This window comes from Neolamprologus multifasciatus, chromosome 20 (genome assembly GCF_963576455.1).
Source record: "Neolamprologus multifasciatus chromosome 20, fNeoMul1.2, whole genome shotgun sequence".
NCBI lineage: Eukaryota > Metazoa > Chordata > Actinopteri > Cichliformes > Cichlidae > Neolamprologus > Neolamprologus multifasciatus.
Window position 1 is genome coordinate 33131225 of NC_140458.1, and position 19628 is coordinate 33150852.

The 19628-nt window shown below is 41.1% G+C and overlaps 2 protein-coding genes across 3 annotated transcripts in view; one reads left to right on the top strand and one right to left on the bottom strand.

Moving 5' to 3' along the window:
• Positions 1–14112, top strand: part of stat6 (signal transducer and activator of transcription 6, interleukin-4 induced) — a 26148-nt gene extending 12036 nt beyond the window's left edge. The window contains exons 6-22 of one of the 2 annotated variants that reach the window (XM_085146504.1): positions 627–727; positions 989–1137; positions 2752–2868; positions 2984–3151; positions 4561–4648; positions 4734–4856; positions 5025–5117; positions 6575–6778; positions 6853–6947; positions 7028–7161; positions 8951–9100; positions 9190–9253; positions 9333–9377; positions 10572–10607; positions 10773–10835; positions 11330–11416; positions 11511–14112. In XM_085146504.1, the coding sequence (XP_085002630.1) occupies positions 627–727; positions 989–1137; positions 2752–2868; positions 2984–3151; positions 4561–4648; positions 4734–4856; positions 5025–5117; positions 6575–6778; positions 6853–6947; positions 7028–7161; positions 8951–9100; positions 9190–9253; positions 9333–9377; positions 10572–10607; positions 10773–10835; positions 11330–11416; positions 11511–11538 (1745 nt within the window). In that variant the 3' untranslated portion in view covers positions 11539–14112. The remainder of the gene's footprint in view (positions 1–626; positions 728–988; positions 1138–2751; positions 2869–2983; positions 3152–4560; positions 4649–4733; positions 4857–5024; positions 5118–6574; positions 6779–6852; positions 6948–7027; positions 7162–8950; positions 9101–9189; positions 9254–9332; positions 9378–10571; positions 10608–10772; positions 10836–11329; positions 11417–11510) is intronic. The other variant, XM_085146505.1, reaches the window with a different exon arrangement.
• Positions 11928–19313, bottom strand: mipa (major intrinsic protein of lens fiber a). Its single transcript, XM_085146514.1, has 4 exons — positions 16988–19313; positions 16598–16762; positions 16392–16472; positions 11928–16288 (listed from the first exon to the last, which is right to left on the bottom strand). The coding sequence occupies exons 1-4, from the start codon at positions 17345–17347 to the stop codon at positions 16103–16105; spliced, it is 792 nt and encodes a 263-aa protein (XP_085002640.1). The 5' UTR covers positions 17348–19313; the 3' UTR covers positions 11928–16102.
• Positions 19314–19628: the final 315 nt, after the last annotated feature.

Here is a 19628-nt window from a genome sequence, read left to right on the forward strand (position 1 = left end):
GCAGCAAGAAGGTCGTAGGTTAAAATCCAGTGGCTGGCCGTGCCCTTTATGTGAACAGTTTGCGTATTCTCTCTGGGAACTCCTCCCACATCCAAAGACATACATGGATTAAGTCAGTTTGCAAATCTAGTCTTTCTGTGGGAACACTAACTTTCACTGGAATCTGAAAACTCCTCACCGCAACCTTGCACGTCATTCAAGTTGTTGCGGACTTTGTCGACTCAGTGTGTTGTCCCATTTCTTGGGAGATGCAGGTCAGATTGGGTGGAATGCTGTGGAATAGGGTTACAATGTGGCTTTTTCACTTAATTCAGACATTAGACATTAGCTGTGATAGCTAGGATAGGTTCCAACCCTTTGTGACCCTGAATTGCATAAGTGGAAGAGGATGAATGGATGGATGAACGTTCCCTTTTTTAGGTCTCCAACATAAAAGTCAGTCTGTCAAAACAAACTCACCTTTAGGTTGTGCAGTCTTTTCTTTGCCAGAAAGCTTGTTTCTGAGGAAAACAAACGTTTTCTATGTACAGCACAGGAATAAATGTATTATTTAACTTAAAGCAAAGCAGCATTTCCCAACAATGCAGGAAAGACTCGACATGTCATGTTGCTTCTTGTTTTCACAGGGTCGTTCCAGCAGAATGGACTGGATTCTGCAAATGCAGAAATCAAGAAACTTCAGACTCACATCCAACAGCTGGAGTACAACATACAAGCAATGGCCACGGTGAGCCAGGGGCTTATGTTACCATCATCATTACTGGCATCCTCGAGAGAAGTTAAACTAAATGTCTTTAGACATTTTCAGATATTTAACACCAAAGAACAAGATGAGATCTTCATCCCGTTTAATTAAACCTGTTTGATTTTTTGATGTTCCTCAGCTCATTTAAATATACTGGTAGTTAATAGATAAACAGTTATTACTTGATTACTTGTTTTCAGTTAATAATCAAATTGCAATGTGTTTGGATTCTGGTTTTTGTAGAAACGTTCACAGCTGCTGAAGGAGTCTATGGAGCTGCTGGGCATCTGCCAGAACCGATTTCTTAACAGGCTGAACGAGTGGAGGTGGGAGCAGCGCAAAGCAGCCATAGGATTTCCTTTTGATGACAACCTCAGCCCCCTGCAGACCTGGTGAGCTGCACACCACTCCACTGTTTGTACTCACAGCCTTTGTGGTGTTGGTTTATGCCGTCCTGGTTAAAACCCACAATTCAGTGTCTTTGACACACACTAAAACACTAAAAAGAGGGCACCTTTATGCACACAATCCAGTAACATAGCGCACTCTCGTTTAAGAGATGGACTTTTGAAGTCTGCATATTTTCAGTGATTTTTGAAAACTTTATTGATCAGTATCCAGATGTAGCAAAGTCGGCCTGGCAGTTGGTTTGATCTGTTGTTTCAATCTTCATTTTGCTCAAATATGAATTATTAGAACTTTTGGATGGATTGCAGTTGGATGAATTTGGTGATCTCCAATCTACCATTAGATTGTCCTTTTTTATATCCCTCGTCAGGATCAATTGTAATCACTTTCTTGAATACTTACCGATTCTTACCACCACTTACTGGACACTCCAATGACCAGTGTTGGTCAAGTTACTTGAAAAAAGTAATCAGTAACTAATTACTGATTACTTCCCCCAAAAAGTAATCCAGTTACTTTACTGATTACTTATTTTCAAAAGTAATTAATTACTTAGTTACTTAGTTACTTTTTAAAAACACGATTTACAACCTGAATAGGTGATAAAGTGATAGATCTTTCAGCCCAATTCTACTTTTTCTGCATAATCCTTCATACAAAATGTAATCAAATGGAAAAGTCTCTTTTTAAAACTTGTTTTATTAGTTTTAATCTTTTAACTTCTTTTTTTTAAAAGAAGACTTTTAACATCAAGCAAAAATTAAATTATATGCAACATTCTCTGACTGGAAGAAATTTGTTTAACATTTGTTTAACACAACTATTTTCTGCACATTCCAGCACATAATTTATTTATTTTTTTTTGTGTTTACACTCAGTCTTTCAAATAGATGCAAGTAAAACACAGCAGAAAATAAATAAAGTCAAAGACTAGCGGTCCGTTTGCTCTATTTTTACCTGTAAAGCAGGAGTGGGGTAGGCGGAGGTTTATCCTGGTGCAGGTGTGCCGCGGTCAGTGGAAGAATCCGCGAGTTTCTCTGTGAGTTTCCCATTACGTCATAGCTACTCGGTGCTTGCTCGGAAGTTTAGGGGTTTTTTTCGCTGTAAAAAGAAGTTTTCTTCCCACGGACAACGGACACTAATGTTTTTGTCACTTTTTATGGAATCAAACTCAAAATAAGGTCAGTACTTCCACGCTTTAAACGCTGCACGCTCATACTCTCTCCCGCACTCGATATATGATCCATTGTTGATCTGCACACAGCTGTTGTCACAAACGTAGCACTCGCTTACGTCACTGTCATGAGACATTCTCGCAAAAAATCACGGTTTTAGTAACGCAGTAACGCAGCGTTCCTACGGGAAGTAACGGTAATCTAATTACCGTTTTTGCAACCGTTACAAGTAATGCGTTACTGCCCATCTCTGCCAATGACTCCATCAGAATTTCAGCTTATTTAACACAGACAAATCTCTGATGGAGAATGACTGTATGAATTATAAATGTATAAATTGGTCAGTTATTAAACAAATATTTTGCATTTTTTACCAGCTTGGGTGTTTGTGTTTTTGCTTTCTTTCTACACTTTCTCTGTTAGGGCTGAGCAGCTTCTTGGGATGAATGGAAACCTGAGACAAGAGCTGATGCTGACTGGGGAACTGACCTCGGAGCTCCAGGAAGGGCTGTCACAACTTGTGCAGGTTTTGATTGAAAGGTAGCACAGTCCCATTGTTTCCTTTCTTGTCTCACAAACAGCAGTGTAAAGGAATCACTTTATTACCTTTTTTTTAAAAGAAGAAGACAGTTTTCTAACTCTGTAACCCTTTCAGCTCTTTTATAGTGGACAAGCAGCCCCCACAGGTGATAAAGACACAGTCAAAGTTCTCCACAACTGTGCGATATCTGCTGGGAGAGAAGGTAGCTCCTGGGAAGCCTGTGTTGGTGAAGGCGCAGATCATTAATGAAATACAGGCCAGGAACCTGGCGAATGTACATGGGTGAGTCGTGTGTTTCTGGGCTGGAATCTGAAATCCCCTCACACTTTGACAGAATATCCTCACTGTGGCAAAATGTGAGGGAAGAAATAAAAACTGTGACCAAGCTCCATAGCTGGGTCTCTCCTCTGCTCTCTGTCTCTGTCATGGATGCATAAGAAGCGTTAGGTCTGTTTGTCTGCTTCCCCAAAGGTGTGCCTGTGCCACACAGAGCAAACAGAGCATGGGACAAGATCTAACATGTACTTAGTGTTGCAATCTTCCCACATCGGAAGTGTGGAAGCTGTGGGCATGTTTACTTATTCTTTATAGCACAATTGGCAGGAAACATTCACACCTAACTTTCAAAGCTCTTCTAAAGCTCCTGTTATTTGCTGTGGAACATGTTGGATTATTAAAGTTATTAATTGTTATTAAAGTTTAAATGTTGTGTTCACAGTTAAATTAAAATCACCAAAATTCTTAAAATAATAATTTCCCTCATTATTTTAACACAATAATGTGGATACATAACAGAAATCAGCTGCAACCATTTATTATTTACTTGAAAGGCAAAAGTGTGAGTAAGCCTAACTATACAAATGTAGCGTTTATCTACAGTAACATTAACAACAGAGTCAGCTGTTTGGTTTCGTTTTGGCTAGATTTATTAGTTAACACTGAACACCTCATATTGTCAACAAGCATTTCTGCTGTGCAAATTTGATCTGAGGCTGTGCAGGATGTATGTCACCATCTTGTTTGTTTTTTTAGCATCTTGTCGATTAGCACATAATTACCGTATTTCCCGGACTACAAAGCGCACCTGAATATTAGCCGCACAAGCTAAAATCAGGGGAAAATCCTGTTTTGTACATACATTAGCCGCACCTGACTAAAAGCCGCAGGTGTTTCAATGTTGACTTATCATATGTAAGAGAATATGCACAAAGCGAATTGTCAGGAAAGAGATGGCTGTTTGGAGACATCACTTTATTAATATTTTGAAAAACAAGCTTTTTATCGCCGCTCGTCATCCAGCGCTACTTTGAAGTTTGTTTTTCGCGCTACTTGTACGGCACTATGTTGCCTGGCGGATGGACATGTGACCAACATACCACTCTTGAACCCCGATACTGTGTGTCTGATCACATGCCCTTCCGCCAGGCAACGTAGTGCCGTACAACAGCCGAACAAACAAAACAAATCGTCTTACGATATGACAAAAATCATGGATAATCCATAGAAAAGCCGCACCTGACTAAAAGCCGCAGGGTTCAAAGCTTGTGCAAAAAGTAGCGGTTTATAGCCCAACAATTACGGTAAATCAAATTAACTACAGAGGTTAAAACTTTAAGTGCTTAATATCAAGGTACTGACTGTCCAGTAGTTGTATGAGGAAATAACTGACAATAAAATGATGTTACCTGCAGTGATAATGTTGGTGAACTCATCAACAATTCGGCCGTCCTAGAACACAACGCAGCCACCAAGAGCACATGCTCCAACTTCAGAAACATGGTATGTGCGGGTCTACATTTACAGCTCATATTTGATTGATGATCAGCATCGTTGGGAAATGAAAACTTTGTTTTGGATTTAACAGTCCATCAAGAAAATCAAGAGAGCAGACAGAAAAGGATCAGAGTCTGTGACAGAGGAGAAATTTGCCCTCCTGTTCTCCTCAGAGATCAACATCACAGGCTGTGAGACTCCGTACAGGATACAGGTTTGACCCCATCCGGCATTCTGACTGTTGTTTAACTTCACATTACACAGTTGACTTGAGTTATTTTGCTAACTTATGATCTGTTTTGTTAAATGCATGCTGAGCACACATACGGTGTAGTTATGGTGACTTTAAAGGGGTCGGGTAACGTAACATGTCTGATTACAGGTGATCTCTCAGCCAGTGGTTGTTATTGTTCACGGCAGTCAAGACAACAATGCTGTGGCCACCATCATATGGGACTGTGCATTTTCTGAGCGAGTAAGTGTGAAGTTCTTCTTTTGTTTTTTCCTTTTTACATTCAGTATTGCAGCTTGTCTTTTCTGCTGTTACAAGTGTTTGAAAGCCACGACATACAATATGTGCTTCATACTCTCGACTTCACCCCTGAACTGGAATTCAGCAGGGACTTACTTAGACTTAGACTTAGATCCTCCCGCGCCGATCGGTGCATCGGGCGACAAGAGAGCGCCATCGAACTCGGTCTATCGCGGCAGTTGTTGCTTCATCCCATGACAGTTCGACTGAACGTAAATCTTCAAGGAAAGTCCTCCTCCATGTTATTTTAGGTCTTCCTCGCCGTCTTTTTCCATTCTTCGGGTTCCACAGAACCGCGACACGGTCAGGTCTCGGGTCCGGTAGCCGAAGGATGTGATCGGCAAATCTGAACCGACACTTGGTGACTTGGACATGGAGCGGCTCTTCTCCCGCACGGCGATATACTTCTTCATTGGTAACGCGATCCCGATATGTGATCTTGAGCAGCCGTCGAAGACAACGTTGTTGGAAGATGTCAAGATGGCGGTTGATCTTTGCAGGGACTGGCGAGGCATTATATCAACTTCCCCTTGCGGTGGAAGAAACACAGAGGCAACTGTTAGGAGGTGACTGTGGCTTATAAAATGCACAAATGGAGAAGCAGCAGCTAACAGCATATACTTTATGCCTTCGATGCTTGTTGCCTCCTGGGAACATGAGGCTGGTCTGGGCCCGCGCTGGAGAGTCGGCGCAGTGGCAGGATGGCTGCTGTGTTGCCTGGGATTACTCCTCATCCGCTACCCAACCCCGTTGCTGGTCACGTGCTCTATAATGTTGTACTGGGACATTTATGTGCTTTCTGTGCAGAGGAGTTTTTTTGTTTCCTGTTCTCATGCTGCCTCCTTTAGCCTAGCATGAGTAGAGGTCTCTTTTTTTCCTCTTGTACTTTCCCATTGTAGTGTACATTTCAGTGTTTTTTCCTGTAAAGCAACCGTTCTCTGACTTGTATCCCCATGTGATGTCTGTGTTGTTTGTGTAAGGTCAGGGGCGGGGTTCATTCCACTGCAGGGCAACCTGCCACTGCATGTGGCAAATTGAACTTGAACTTTAGATAAGAGGTGTGGCAGCAGTCATGTGGAAAAAATATGAGTGCAGTGACACACTTGACCCAATTTCCTGAACTTGGCAAGAGTTAAGTGTCCCTAGAGCCCGTGTGTGGGAAAGTGGAAATGTCATAAAAATAGAACATAAATAAATAGCAGACATTTATCATGAGGGAATAAACGCAGTTCACCAAAATTCTAAAGTCTGCATTTAACATCCATAATAGTGCGTTTATATATTTTCCTTTTTCTCTTTCCATTTTAAATTTGGTTTTACTCGTCCCCTCACACATTTTAAAAAAATATATATGTGTATCAGTGTTTTCGCTTTATCAGCCTTTATGTCACTGCCATCAGGACAGAATACCCTTTGTGGTGCCGGACCGCGTGCCGTGGAGGATGATGTACAACACTCTCAACAGCAAATTTACATCTGAGGTTGGGACGCAGCACAACTTGGACCAGTACAACCAACACTTCTTGGCACAGAAGGTCTTTGATAAGCCCGACTTTAATGAGGATTTCAGCAACATGATGGTTTCCTGGGCCCAGTTTAATAAGGTACGCATGTGCTTCTATTCGCTGGCACAGGTCACTTTGACCTTCAAATCTTACGGTGCCTTTCAACATTACAGGAGGTTCTCCCAGGTCGACCGTTTACCTTCTGGCAGTGGTTTGAGGGAGTAATGGAGCTGACCAAGAAACACCTAAAGAGCTACTGGAGCGAAGGGTAGGAAGATTCTGCTGCTGTTTCACCAGTGAATGTTAATAGCCTGTGATAAAAAAGCTTACAGTGTTTTGCTCCAACAGGCTGATATTTGGTTTTATTGGGAAGCAGCATCTCCACCTGATTCTCAAAGACAGGCCCAATGGAACATTCCTGCTTCGATTTAGTGACTCGGAAATTGGAGGCATCACCATCGCTTATGTGTCTGCTACTGAAAGTAAGTGTTGACAGACCACCGGTTAATGTTCAGTTCAATGTTTTCTCAGCACCTAAAGCAATGTTAATCTCGTTGACTAGTAATTTCCATCATAGTTTTCGTCAACAACTTGGGTTTTTTTTCCTAACAAAAATAAGACAATAACTAAATAAAAACTAATGCACGACGACAAATACTATGATGACACTTTTGTCGATAAATAAAAACACGATGAAAATGTTCCTGAGTCATGGGATCCAATCAGAACTAATTAAGTTGTGTACATAGGCGGGACAAGTTCGGAAGTGATTCAATCATTAAATCCTTGTGGAGTCAGGTTAGATGCACACGTCTGATCTGCTGCCAAGAAACAGGTGCTCCCTGTTTCTCACGAAAATGTATCAAAATGTTATAAGATAATAGCAGACATGTGACCACATTTCACATTTAACGTCAGGGAAAATAAGACACTTTGTGGAGCGACTCACAGAAATCAGATTTAGTTTAGGATAATCCCAGGATATTTAGTCTACGGGAAGCAGACTGAAAACAATTTAGATGTTTAAATTATGACTAAAACTAAACTACATTTTAGTCAAAAGATTATGAATAAAACTAAAGCAAAATCTGCTGTCAAAATGAACACTGACCTAAAGGATAAAGGCCACTTTTCAAAGTTTGGACAGAGAAGACAGATGGTTTGAAAGAGGAGTGAAACAGGGGCATCTGTGCACTCTGTGAACAACCATCAAACACCAACAGACACCAACTCTCTGCCACCTACTATGCAGTCTCAAGCTTCACTGATATGTTGCTTTCAGGTGACCTCAATAGTTCACGTGATAGCATAATGCAAGTTTCACCTGCTCTTCTATGTTGAGCCTGTCTGCCTCTCAGGTCAAAGCAAGAGGTGGTCCACTAGTTTTCCTGATTCCCTTTCATACTGAAGGGTGTTCCTCCCAAAGTGCAAGTGCAAGAAGAACATCTTGCATTCAGGTGACCTCAAAAGGTCACATGATAGGGTGAGGCATTATCTCACAGGGGTTTCACCCAAAATCTCTGTCAGTAATGACCCATGCTTTTACCTTGTGATGGGATTAAAAGTGGGTCACTGACCTTCTTAAGAGATAACCCCAACTAGGGTTGAAATACCTTCTCCACCTTTTGGTTGTAGAACCGACCAAGCCTCTTGGATAAGAGGTGAAACGTATTCAAGAAACTTAAAGAAGTCAGTCACTTCACGGGGCGATCGTGGCTCAAAGAGTTGGCAGTTCGTCTTGTAACCGTAAGGTTGCCGGTTCGAGCCCTGGCTCGGACAGTTTTGGTCGTTGTGTCCTTGGGCAAGACACTTCACCTGCCGCCTACTGGTGAGGGCCAGAGGGGCCGATGGCGCGATATGGCAGCCTCGCTTCTGTCAGTCTGCGCCAGGGCAGCTGTGGCTACAACTGTAGCTGCCTCCACCAGTGTGTGAATGTGAGAGTGAATGAATAGTGGAATTGTAAAGCGCTTTGGGTGCCTTGAAAAGCCCTATATAAATCCAAACCATTATTATTATCACTTTCTTTCCAAGCTCCTTATGTGCACCTGCTAAAAATCTTTGACAAGCTTGAATCTCAGTGACTTTGACCTCAAGAAAATCACCTACAGTTTTCAAATTTGTACCAAAGGTGCATCTACTAGGAGGCTAAGGGGTAGCACTGTTGGCAGCCAGTATTTTTGTGTAAAATATTTGCATTTTACACTGCATTTCGACTCGTTTTGCAATTGGCGGTTATAAACATGAAGTGACAGATCAATCTTTTTTTTCCAGATGGGGGACAAAAAATCCAAAACATCCAGCCTTTCACCAAGAGAGATCTTGAGATCCGTGGCCTCGGGGACCGCATCCGCGACATTGACCACATAACGTATCTGTATCCTGAATTTCCTAAACATGATGTTTTCAGAAAATTCTACACAGGTAATGGTTGTCCTGCACAAAGACAGTTTGTTCTCAGTTTAGGAAAAGAAAGTGAAAGTAAAAAACTAACCTCTTTTTGTGGTTTGAAGCAGAGCCTACGTTGCCCATCGGCGGGGGTTACATCCCTGTGTCTCTCCAACTTAAAGTCGGCATGTAAGGATCTCTTCATAACAAAATAATACATGTAGGGAACATGTCATGTGTATGTGTGTGTATCTTTTTATGTGTGCAGGGATGCCCAACGCCCAACTTCCAGAACACCATCTTCCTTCAGCATGTGAGTGTCACTTGTACAGTCTTTGGTACAGTATTTCCATACCACCAGCTGAACCCATCATTCACCTCTGCTATTTAAGGAAGAGTCATTTAGCACAGGCAGCAATTCAATGCTACCCAGTTATAGTCACAATTATATTTACAATGACATCTATGAGGTCACCTGTCATGAAAATAAGAAAACACAAACATTTTAGTGTTTAAAGCTAAAAGTTATTGAAGTTTTACATAGATAGATATGTTTTTTTTTTATAAAACAGTGCATTTGAAGGTTCATTGATAACAACAGTAATTATATTTTAACATTAACGGTAATGAACAATACTGTTAATTTAAGGTAGGTATGGCATAAATATCACATTAGGTGGTGTAATTAAACATCCTGATTTATGCTTAATGCCATAATGCACTGAAGCTTCAAATCTAGAAAATATACTTCAGTTATGCCTGATCATGTCGTGATCCTGGTTGGCCCAGCATTCTTAGTTTTCATGTATTTTTGTATTTTGTTCTTTATTTAGGCCACGGTTCCTGGGTTGCTCTGTTAAGTTGTTCCTTATTTGATTTCCCCTTGTGACTTTTACCCCCTGTGTGCCCCTCTGTGTATCTGTGAGCCCTCGTCTCCCTTCCTTGTGTTTCATGTTTCATTCAATGTTTTCCCCAGCCCGTTATGTCTGTGCTCTCTCTCTCCTCCTGTCTGAACCTCTGTGTACTTCCTGTTTTATTTTGACAGTCTCTCGTCAGTATGCGTCATGTGGTGTTCACTCCTGCCCTGTCTCGTTACGATTATCTGTGTCAGCTGTGTTCCCCGTGTGCGCCCACTTCCCTCGTTAAACCTCTGTGTATTTATGTCCGCGTCTCCCTCGTGACTGTGTGCGCCCCTCTGTGTTTTTCCTCGTGAGTCCCAGTTTAGTTTCAGATTATTTTGTATCACCTTAACTTCCGTCAGCAATAAAGCTGTATTTTGAGTTCAGTCCTGTTTTCCCATGAGTTTGTGTTTGGGTCCTCTCCTGCCTGCACACAGCCTAATCATGACAGATCATGTTTCATTCCATGTCTCATTTTGTTCTTGTTGTTAATAGTTAGAAAAGATAATGTCTCAGTAGCTCTGCTGTTGGACTGTTTGCCTTTTTTGTTTTGCTATCTTGGACTTTGGTTACACTTCATATTATGTGCTTTTATTTTGTATGTCCAGGGATACCATGCCCTCACCTCACTCTAGCTTCAATGTGTAAGTGTTGCTTTTATACTCAACATCCACACAAATTACTTAATTTAAATCTTTCAGTGTTTTTCTTTTAAATAACTGATTGAGCCACTCTTTTTTTTCTACTGATCTGGACTTTCCTTTTGCTTCACATTGTGTTCTTACCTTTCATTTTACATACATTTGCAGGGAGCCTATTGCCCCAACACCTATAGTACAAGGGCCTGAAACCTCACAGAGTAGCTTCTCTATGTAAGTATCAAGCCTACACATCTGTTCATATTAACCAGTGATAATGTGATAGCTCTATATATTTCACTTCCGTACCACGTACTCCCTGTTTCAACATAAATATCTATAAATTATCAGAAATTATCAGATATTCAGATTCTGGGCACAAAAAAATATTGAAATGTGTACAAGTTTGATTGAATATTCTTTATTGCGTCTTGAAAACCGCAGATCTACAGGAAACTCACTGTTGTGTACCACATTTACGATGCTACTTGACAGTCTGTTTGAGAAAAATGTGAAAACATTTTATTTACAATAAATGGTGCCGCGGAAATAAACATCTATACATGTGCGTGTATTCCTGCTTCACACCGCGGTTCATCTTTCATGGACTCACTACATCGCGCATTTATCTGTGAATCTATATCGTGGATTTCTGCGGTCTATACGTATTTTTAATTTTTTAAATTTTTATTATTTTTGTGGTTTTTAACTATTGCTACTTCTTTCAGGCAACAGTTCCAGTCACCGTTCAACTCACCAGAGCTCCCTGATGAAATAATAGATGGTGCAACAACAGCTTCTGGCCTGGAACCCATGTACGTTTTTTTGGTTAATTTCTGTATGACATCCACTGCAATGGTGACTGATTATCAGACAGTAACATCTTATTCTTGCGCTCTCTTTTTCTAGGCTACCAGATTTGAACTTTTTTGATTAATCTAGAGTCTTCCTGTGGGCTGTGCAAAGAAGAAGCCGGCTAAAGATTGAAGCCAGACTTGTGTCATGTAACAAACGTGCCACCATTTGAGCAGATTCTCTTCCTTGACTCTCAACATCTAAAGTTTGGACTACGACCAGTGAAGCTTTTGAGACAAACTTGATTTGTCTGGGACTCAACATGTTAAGAAAGTGTTACACGACAGGAGAAAATCAGTTTAAATCCAAAGTAAAACTGAGAACAAACCAGAACAAAAATGCTTTTTTTGCAGCCATCTGTGCCTTTGTGTGCATGTCAACAAGAACTTGTATGTTTCTTGCCTAGTGGCAGATCTGTTAATGTCTGTTCTTTTTGCTTTTCTTTTCTCTTCTGTTTTGTGTGTGTGTGTGTGTGTGTGTGTGTGTGTGTGCCTTTGCTTGTATTTAGGAAAAGATTTGGATTACTGTACAGACTATAGCATTTTTCCAACAGTGGCCATAAGTGTGACAGCGGGTATAAAAAGGGCAATGGCTCATGACATTGCTGGTCAGTGGACTTTAAGACACCAGGGGACTTTGTTTTATTAGTGTTTGGAGTATATTGCATGTTGGTCTATTTTAGTCATACATTGTATGTAACCCTTTGTGTTTTCACTTTTCTCGCAGTATATTATTCATTCAGTCTCTGCATATAATGCATGGTAAATACTCATTAAGGAATAAACACCTTTTCTGGCAGTGGTGACTGTGAGACTGTCACAACATGTCAGAAGTTATGAGGGGTGACGGGCAAAGTTTATATTAGATCTACTGTATGTTGAATTAAAAATTCAATTTTGTGTTTTCTGTTATATCAAACAATTTCTTGTTTAATGTCAGCTGATACTTAGTAGTTCTAGTTTTATTGTTTTCAACTAACTTTGTGCCACTGTGCATGTTTTTTCAAGTTCTCATTTTGATGGCCCAAGCATACTAAAAAAAATACCAAAAAAGAGTCAAAGTAAAAATATATTTTCAAACCGATTTCCCCTTATTTCCCTTTATTTTCAAGCACAACAATAATGTTATTAAGTAAGCAGTTCAGGAAAACAGACAGTTAAATCCATAGATGTTTGGACAATGATAGAATCTTTGTAGTTTTGCCTCTGTACACCACCACGGTGGATTTTTAAATCACATATTCAAGTTGTGATTGAAGTGCAGACTTATAGCTTCAAATGGAGGGGTGTAACAAAAATATTGCATTAACAGTTCGGGAAAGTACTGACATTTTAGAGGCTTTAAAATAACTAGATAAACTAAAATTTCTGCACTTAAAGGAAAATCGTGCTGTACTGGGCTGACATCAGGTGGTTGACTTGGCCATTGAAGTTTAGCCTATTTTCTTTGCCTTTACAAACTCTTGGGTTGCTTTAGCAGTTTGCTTTGGGTCCCTTTGCAATGTGAAACACTATTTTAAACTGTTTTGCAGCATTTTGGATGAGAGCAGAGGGTTTGCCATGGAATAGTCTATAAAAGTCTGTAATTCCTGATCATTTAATGCAATACTTTTGATAAAGTCTTTGAATTAAAGCTGAAAATCTGCACTTCAATCACACGTTGGTTGTCAGGTTTAGAAACCCCTGGGGTGGAGTACAGATGCAAAACTACAAACATTGTGCTGTTGTACAAACGCCCATGGAGCTAACGGTAATTCTGACACATTATGGTGTTTTCTCACTTGTCCGAGCTTTAATTTAATTTAATTTTTATTTTATTATGGCTGTTTTTATATGCATTGAATGTTAACCCAAACCAGTCATTCCCATAAAAGATGTTTTTACAACAAGTTTAGCACTACCTATCGTCACTGCCAGTGCTGTGCATGTTATCACATAACAGTGTGTGTTGGATGTTGAGAACAGATGTTATATGTATACTTAACCTTTCATATCTTGTGGAGTGACTTTTGTTTATATCACCCTGGGGATACTACTACAATCCTTATAGTCTTTCACTGTGGAGACAAATAAAATTTCACTTTTTCTGTAAATAGTCAAAAACATTTGTTTGAATTTATTTACAAGAAATTGGTCATTTCTCCCTTAAGTCAAGATCCATGAGTTATCACTGCACAGTGGAAAATATTCTTCAGTACAAGCAGCTGCGGACAGATGAATTACAGCTTTCGGGGGAAACAATCTCGTCTGATTTGTTTATGGAAATGATTCGTTTGGGAGTGAGAAGTGTGTTATTAACTATATGACGATTGCTGTATAAATATAAGAATTGCTTTATTGTTCTATGCTGACTGAAAGCATATATCTAAAGCCTGTATTTTTTATTACACTTACTCTAAAAGAAAGGAGACAAAACAGGAGTTGGAAACTTAATAATTTCAGATTTTTTTTGAAATATAAAAATAATCAATGGCATTTTGATTGGGAAGGTATGCCTGTTACCACAAAGGCTGTCTATTGAATTAAACCATATTGCTGTATAACATAACCAGCGTCGCTTCCATAATCCATTAGCCAAATGGGAGACATTGCATAGCTAGCGTATTATATTTCCTGTCTGTCCAGTTTCAACAGTCATGAAATTAAAAAAAAAACAACACTATACACTGTACATCACAAAGCTTTTTTCCCCCCATTAGAAAACAAGTTCTAGTTTCAACAGGCCATTAAAATGTAATTTCTACTCAACCACTGCCAGGGAAATCACACACACACACACAAAGATTATGTAGAGGAAGCAGAAAGAGAATCAGCTTACATATCTGGTTCAGTGACTGCTCTGGTGAAATTTGTAAAATGCTAACTTATCTCGGTACCTTGTCCCCTTCCCTCCATCCCAGCAGCTGAAGATGTTCCCTCATGACAGAGGAACAGAGTGGCTGCCTGGTGAACAAAGGGAGGAGGTAGGGTGAGTGAAGGAGGGATGGAAGAGAGAGGGGACATCAGGCCAATTCAACTTCAAAGTTCATTCTCTCATGTGTAGACTGTATGAAAATAAAGGTGTACATCCACCGCCCTGTACAAGCACACTAAAGAGTTCAGTCTCTTCCCCCAAAATATCCGAGGGCCTTGTCCAGTGAAGTGATCTCACTCTTTGAGAGCCACCCAGTCACCAGGTGTTTGCTAACACCAGCAAGAAGCCGTCACACCTCATGCACTCTTTCATTTCTAACCTCAAGCTGATGTAGAACGACCCTTCAGTCATGTCAAACGGCACAGTCCAAAGAGAAAATGCTTGTTCCTGTCAGGTTCGCTCTCTTTGTTTTACCATGGCAGGCACGTAAAGGTAAAAGCAAACCAGTTTTACACACTTGTACATGAATATCTGGTAAGCGCTGCTTTAAAGCTTGGAGAAAAAAATGAACTCAGGAAGTCACCATCCAAAACAAATTCTCAGGAAGCTGTTTTGGGATATGGTGGAGGTTATGTAAACCAGCGGATTTCCCACTGAAATGAAATAATTAAGAAAAACAAACAATGGTTAGCATATATGGGTGCAATAATACAATTTAGGGATTTGCAATTATAACTCTAACTATATAACTAAGTTCAAATAACTTCACTGGGTGTTTTTGTTGTTTATTTTAATACAAATATGAATGTGAGTGCGTGTGCTTCACTAGATGAGACACAAACCTGGAACTGCCTGAATCTGACTGGATTCAAATGCATTAATGATCTTCAACTGCTATTAAAAAACAATAGGACCACTCTAAACATGGAATTGATTGAATTGGTGTATTGGACTTTTGTGGTTTTAGCGAGAATAAAAAGGGAGCGTCTTTCTCTAAAAAAGCTGGCAAAATAGATGAAAAGAAAACTCAAAACACAAACAAAGGAATGATCAGTTAAAACAAACACACAAGCATACACATGCACACAGACACGCAAGCACACTGTCGTTCTCTCACTCCTCATCACGCATGCACTTGCACATAAGCCAAATAAATACTAGTGAAGGACAATAACTACGTGTAATTTATCCAAAGTTCATGGAACAAAACAAACAAAGGGCGAGATCACACTGGATCAAAACGGGGAAATAAAAGCATTCAGAAGTCCACTGCTCTATTGTAGCGTCACTCCTAGCAGACTACAAAATAGGAAGGAGGGGAAAAATAGAAAAGAAAGAGAAAGGGAAGCAAAGGAAAGACAGCAATAGCAGCCCCTGTCCTGAGCAGTATATAGCCACCTGGTCAGCCAGGAGTGACTGACTCCCCACACCACAGGGCACAGGGTGCTTCTGTCAGTGGCAAGTCTTCTTCCAACCCTCCATCTTTGTCCTGTGATCCAAGGGGAGAAGAAGAAAATGTAGGATGGGTAGTGGTAAAATCAGAAAGGATGACCGGGGCTGTGGGTGCCCCTTTACTGTAAATCAGGAAGTCCAGTTCTAGATTCAAAAAAAGGAAAACAAAACGTTTGGGATCTATAGTAGCATGTGTTGAGACAGGGAGGAGGTATGTGTGCAAAAATAGTGTGTGGGCTGAGGATGGATCAGGACTGAGGGTGCAGAGGGAGGCGTGACAGGTGAGGGATGAGGTGGGCGGGAGGAGGGGGTTCAGAAAAGCCAATCTTCTAACTCCGGGCTTATAGGGCCTGTGTCTTGAGCTCGATGGGTTCTCCCCTGGTCTCCTGTTGGCCGTCAGCCTCTGGGGTTCGGGCGCCCTTCAGTGTGGCGAGCCTCTCGGAGAGGCCACGGAAACGAGGGAACAGCATGAAGTCATACAGCAAGGCACCCATGGCACCACCAATCATAGGACCCACCCAGTACACCTGTTGTTTACAGATATGACAGAGAGCAGACAGCGTTGTTTAGTCTGAGGATGTCATGTTCATGCTATGGTGTGAAGTGATTTTGCAGATACGGTTATCTTACCCAATGGTTGACAAAATTCCTGACCAGAACAGCTGGAGCAAAGGACCTTGCAGGGTTCATTCCTGCACCAGTGTAGTACATCTAGGGAAGAGAAAGAAAGACAAGTCGGGATTAGGACTGTAAAGATGCTTGTTTAGCTTAATAGGATATCGTTGTATGAACTCGGAGTGTATTTTCAAATTTATAGACCCCGGGTTGGTTTTTACCCCAAGAAGATGCCCCATGAGCACAGAGAAGCCAATGGCCAAAGCAGCAGAGCCCAGGCGTCCGTTGCGTCTCTCATCTGTCACAGCAAAGATGCAGACGACAAGCTGGAGGGTGAGGAAAATCTCAATTGTGGTGGCCATGCCCAAGCTGATGCCTGGCTGCAGCTGCAGAGGGAAAGACAGAGGGATGGACTGAACTGAGACGTGCATACATTCAAAGTCAAGACAAACACTGTTTGAAATTGAAACAGACATTTAGCTTTCAATACATCCATCCACGCTCATCTTTTGACTCAAGAAAGAGTGCACCTAGTAGTAAAGTATTTTAATTTATAGTTCCTTTCCCAGTATGGGAAAATGATAGGTAACAGCAGGTGACGGCAATCTTACCGTGTTCAGTGCCAAGTTTCCCCGCATGTTGTTGGGTGTGACCCCGTAGAGCACAGCAGCACCAGCCAGCGCTCCGAGACACTGGGCGATGATGTAGAAGAAAGCACGGAACAGGGACATCTGAGAGCCAATCAGGTAGGCAAAGGTAACGGCTGGGTTGATGTGTCCTCCACTGATGTGGCCAATAGACTGGATGAAGGTGGCGGCCGCCAAACCAAAGCAAAAGGCAACATGAAGAACATTATGGGGCCCGGTGGTCCAGCGAAGAGCCGCCCCCAGCCCGAAGAACACGAAGAACATTGTGCCATAGAACTCAGCAAACACCGCCCGCCAGAAAGACATGGACCTGAACTCCCACATGGTGGCGAAAGGTCAAAAAGCAACTTCTGAGTGGAGGGATGAAAAGTCAACAACTAATCAACTAAAAGGAGAAGCTGTTTCTCCACAGGAGACTGAGTTTGACACTAAAAAACAAAGAGCAAAATTTGCTCTTAAACCGAAAAAAAGACCTCTCTCAATCTAATAGCGACAAAATTTACACCTTACTAACTTGCAACTCTCGTGCAACTGCAAATAATCTGCTGTTCTGCTTTCTGTCATAGAGAGCTCCTGAGTGGAGCAGTACGCCAGTCTCTGCGCATCTATATGCCAACCCCGCTGGTTGTTAGTAGAAGAACATGGATAGACAAACGGTAAGCATGTGCTGCAGACATTCAGCCTCTTTACCAGAGCAGGGGGAGCTTGGGGGCCTTTTTATAACACCCCAGGTCCAAGGCAGTGCCACACAGTCCAGGGGAGGGGTCACTGCACAATACCGCAAATCAAAACAAAGCAATTTAACCCTTTTCTTGCCTTGATTACCCTCAGCTTATTGTAAAAGAAAAACACAAACCTAAAAAGCCATGAACTAATCAAAGTGGGCCAGAGAACAAAAATCATGGTTGGCAAGCATTTACAGTTTGGACTTCTTACATTTCCATGTGGTTTTCCAGCTTTTTAGGGCTTCAGCTACAACTTTGGGTTCATTGCAGGAGAATGAGAGCACCTATGTACCTCCAACAGCCTGGCTGAAGCATTCAACCAAAAAAGCTGGCAATAAAACACCGATCAGTAACCCATCGCTGACTCTGAACCCCCCCTGAGAAACTGCAGTGGTCTTGAACCAAAAAACAAGAGCAGTGAGCAAGTGGTGGGAAGAACCTGTTAGTGCAGTGAACTAACTGCACTAACTTGTTTGATTTTCCAGCAATCCAGATATTTCTCCAAGCACTGAGGATAATATTAATACTGTGTGAATTTATTTTAATGATTTTAAACTATTTTCTTTTTATTTCATCCAGTTAAAGTAGCATCAGCAGTTCACATTGACTAATCAGAGGTACGAGGAATTTCTCAATTTCTCCATTTGTTCTCTGGATTGGTACAAATTGGGCTGATGGCAACAGAACTGATTAGGCAGAGTTTTACATTGTGTGGGCTGGAATAGTTTGGAGGCTCAGGTCAGATAAAGCGGTGGAAAATCCACGGTTGGAGAGGAAGAGGGGAGAGCAGGCCTGGCATTGAGCATCTGCACTGGAGCATCATGCTGACCAGGACAGCCAAAGGGACGGCTGCAGTGCTTTGAAAGGATTATGCTGAGCTCACTGATTTTCTCCTTTCAGCCATTTAAACAAAACGCTGGCAGTAACAGTTTCTGCTAGTTTCTATGATCTGTTTGCATTAACCTCGATGTTGAATCTGAGTTCACTTTTCCGCAGCCCAGAGTGACTATATGTTTGTTCCAGGGTTGTTTTTGCTCGATGTAAAGGTTATATACAAATATAATTGGTAGAAACATTAATTTTCTACAGCAGGTCACCTTTGAAGTTGCCTGTTTAATATGATGGAACAGACAACTTTTAAATAAAACAACTCTGTGTTAAATAGTGTTTATCTTCTTCTTCTTTTTTTAAAAAATTCTGACACTTTATGACTTTGGTCCAGTTGGGGCATCTCTATTGAGAGTAGTATTATGGCCTTTTCGTGACTCCCTAAGCCACCTATTGTGGGTTTAAGCCCACAGTTCAGTTTTACTGGGGAGGGTGTTGAAAAGGTGCTTGCATTGTGTTTTCCTGTGCTCTGGGTCCAGACTGCTGACGCACACCTAACATGCAGCACCTAAACATCTCACATTAGATTAGAAGCTCTGGAATATACTCGCCACACAGTGGTGAAAATGTGAACTGCAGAATACAGGACACGGATCGGTAACTGCAAACACAACATAAACTTTTGAAGCTGCTCATATAAAAAATGGGCCAACTTCCTTGAAGTTATGTCTTTTATATATATATATATATATATATATATATATATATATATGAGGCTTTTGTTATGAGAAGTTGGGATCATCACTGACATCTTTCATCAACAAACTATTACCTTATAGCAATAGTTTATCTAGCCCACGAACTTCACCGAGGTGAGCTACAGTACTTGTGACCTTTGGGTAGTTCCTTCTAGTAAACAAAGACAATGGAAAGCCCCTGAATTTCCCTTTTAAAGGCTAGAGAAAAGTTGAGTGCAGTTCTGTGAAAAGCCTGACACTATGAAGTGATTAATCCATTATTTCACATTCTCATTTTAGAAATTGGATCATGGG

What these genes read in the sequence shown, in the direction of transcription:
- mipa (XM_085146514.1), bottom strand. Translation starts at nt 17,347, where the DNA reads ATGTGGGAGTTCAGGTCCATGTCTTTCTGGCGGGCGGTGTTTGCTGAG. An exon ending in GAAACTTGGCACTGAACACG is followed by an intron (nt 16,763 to 16,987) that starts GTAAGATTGCCG and finishes TTCCCTCTGCAG; the next exon opens with CTGCAGCCAGGCATCAGCTT. An exon ending in GGAATTTTGTCAACCATTGG is followed by an intron (nt 16,289 to 16,391) that starts GTAAGATAACCG and finishes TGTAAACAACAG; the next exon opens with GTGTACTGGGTGGGTCCTAT.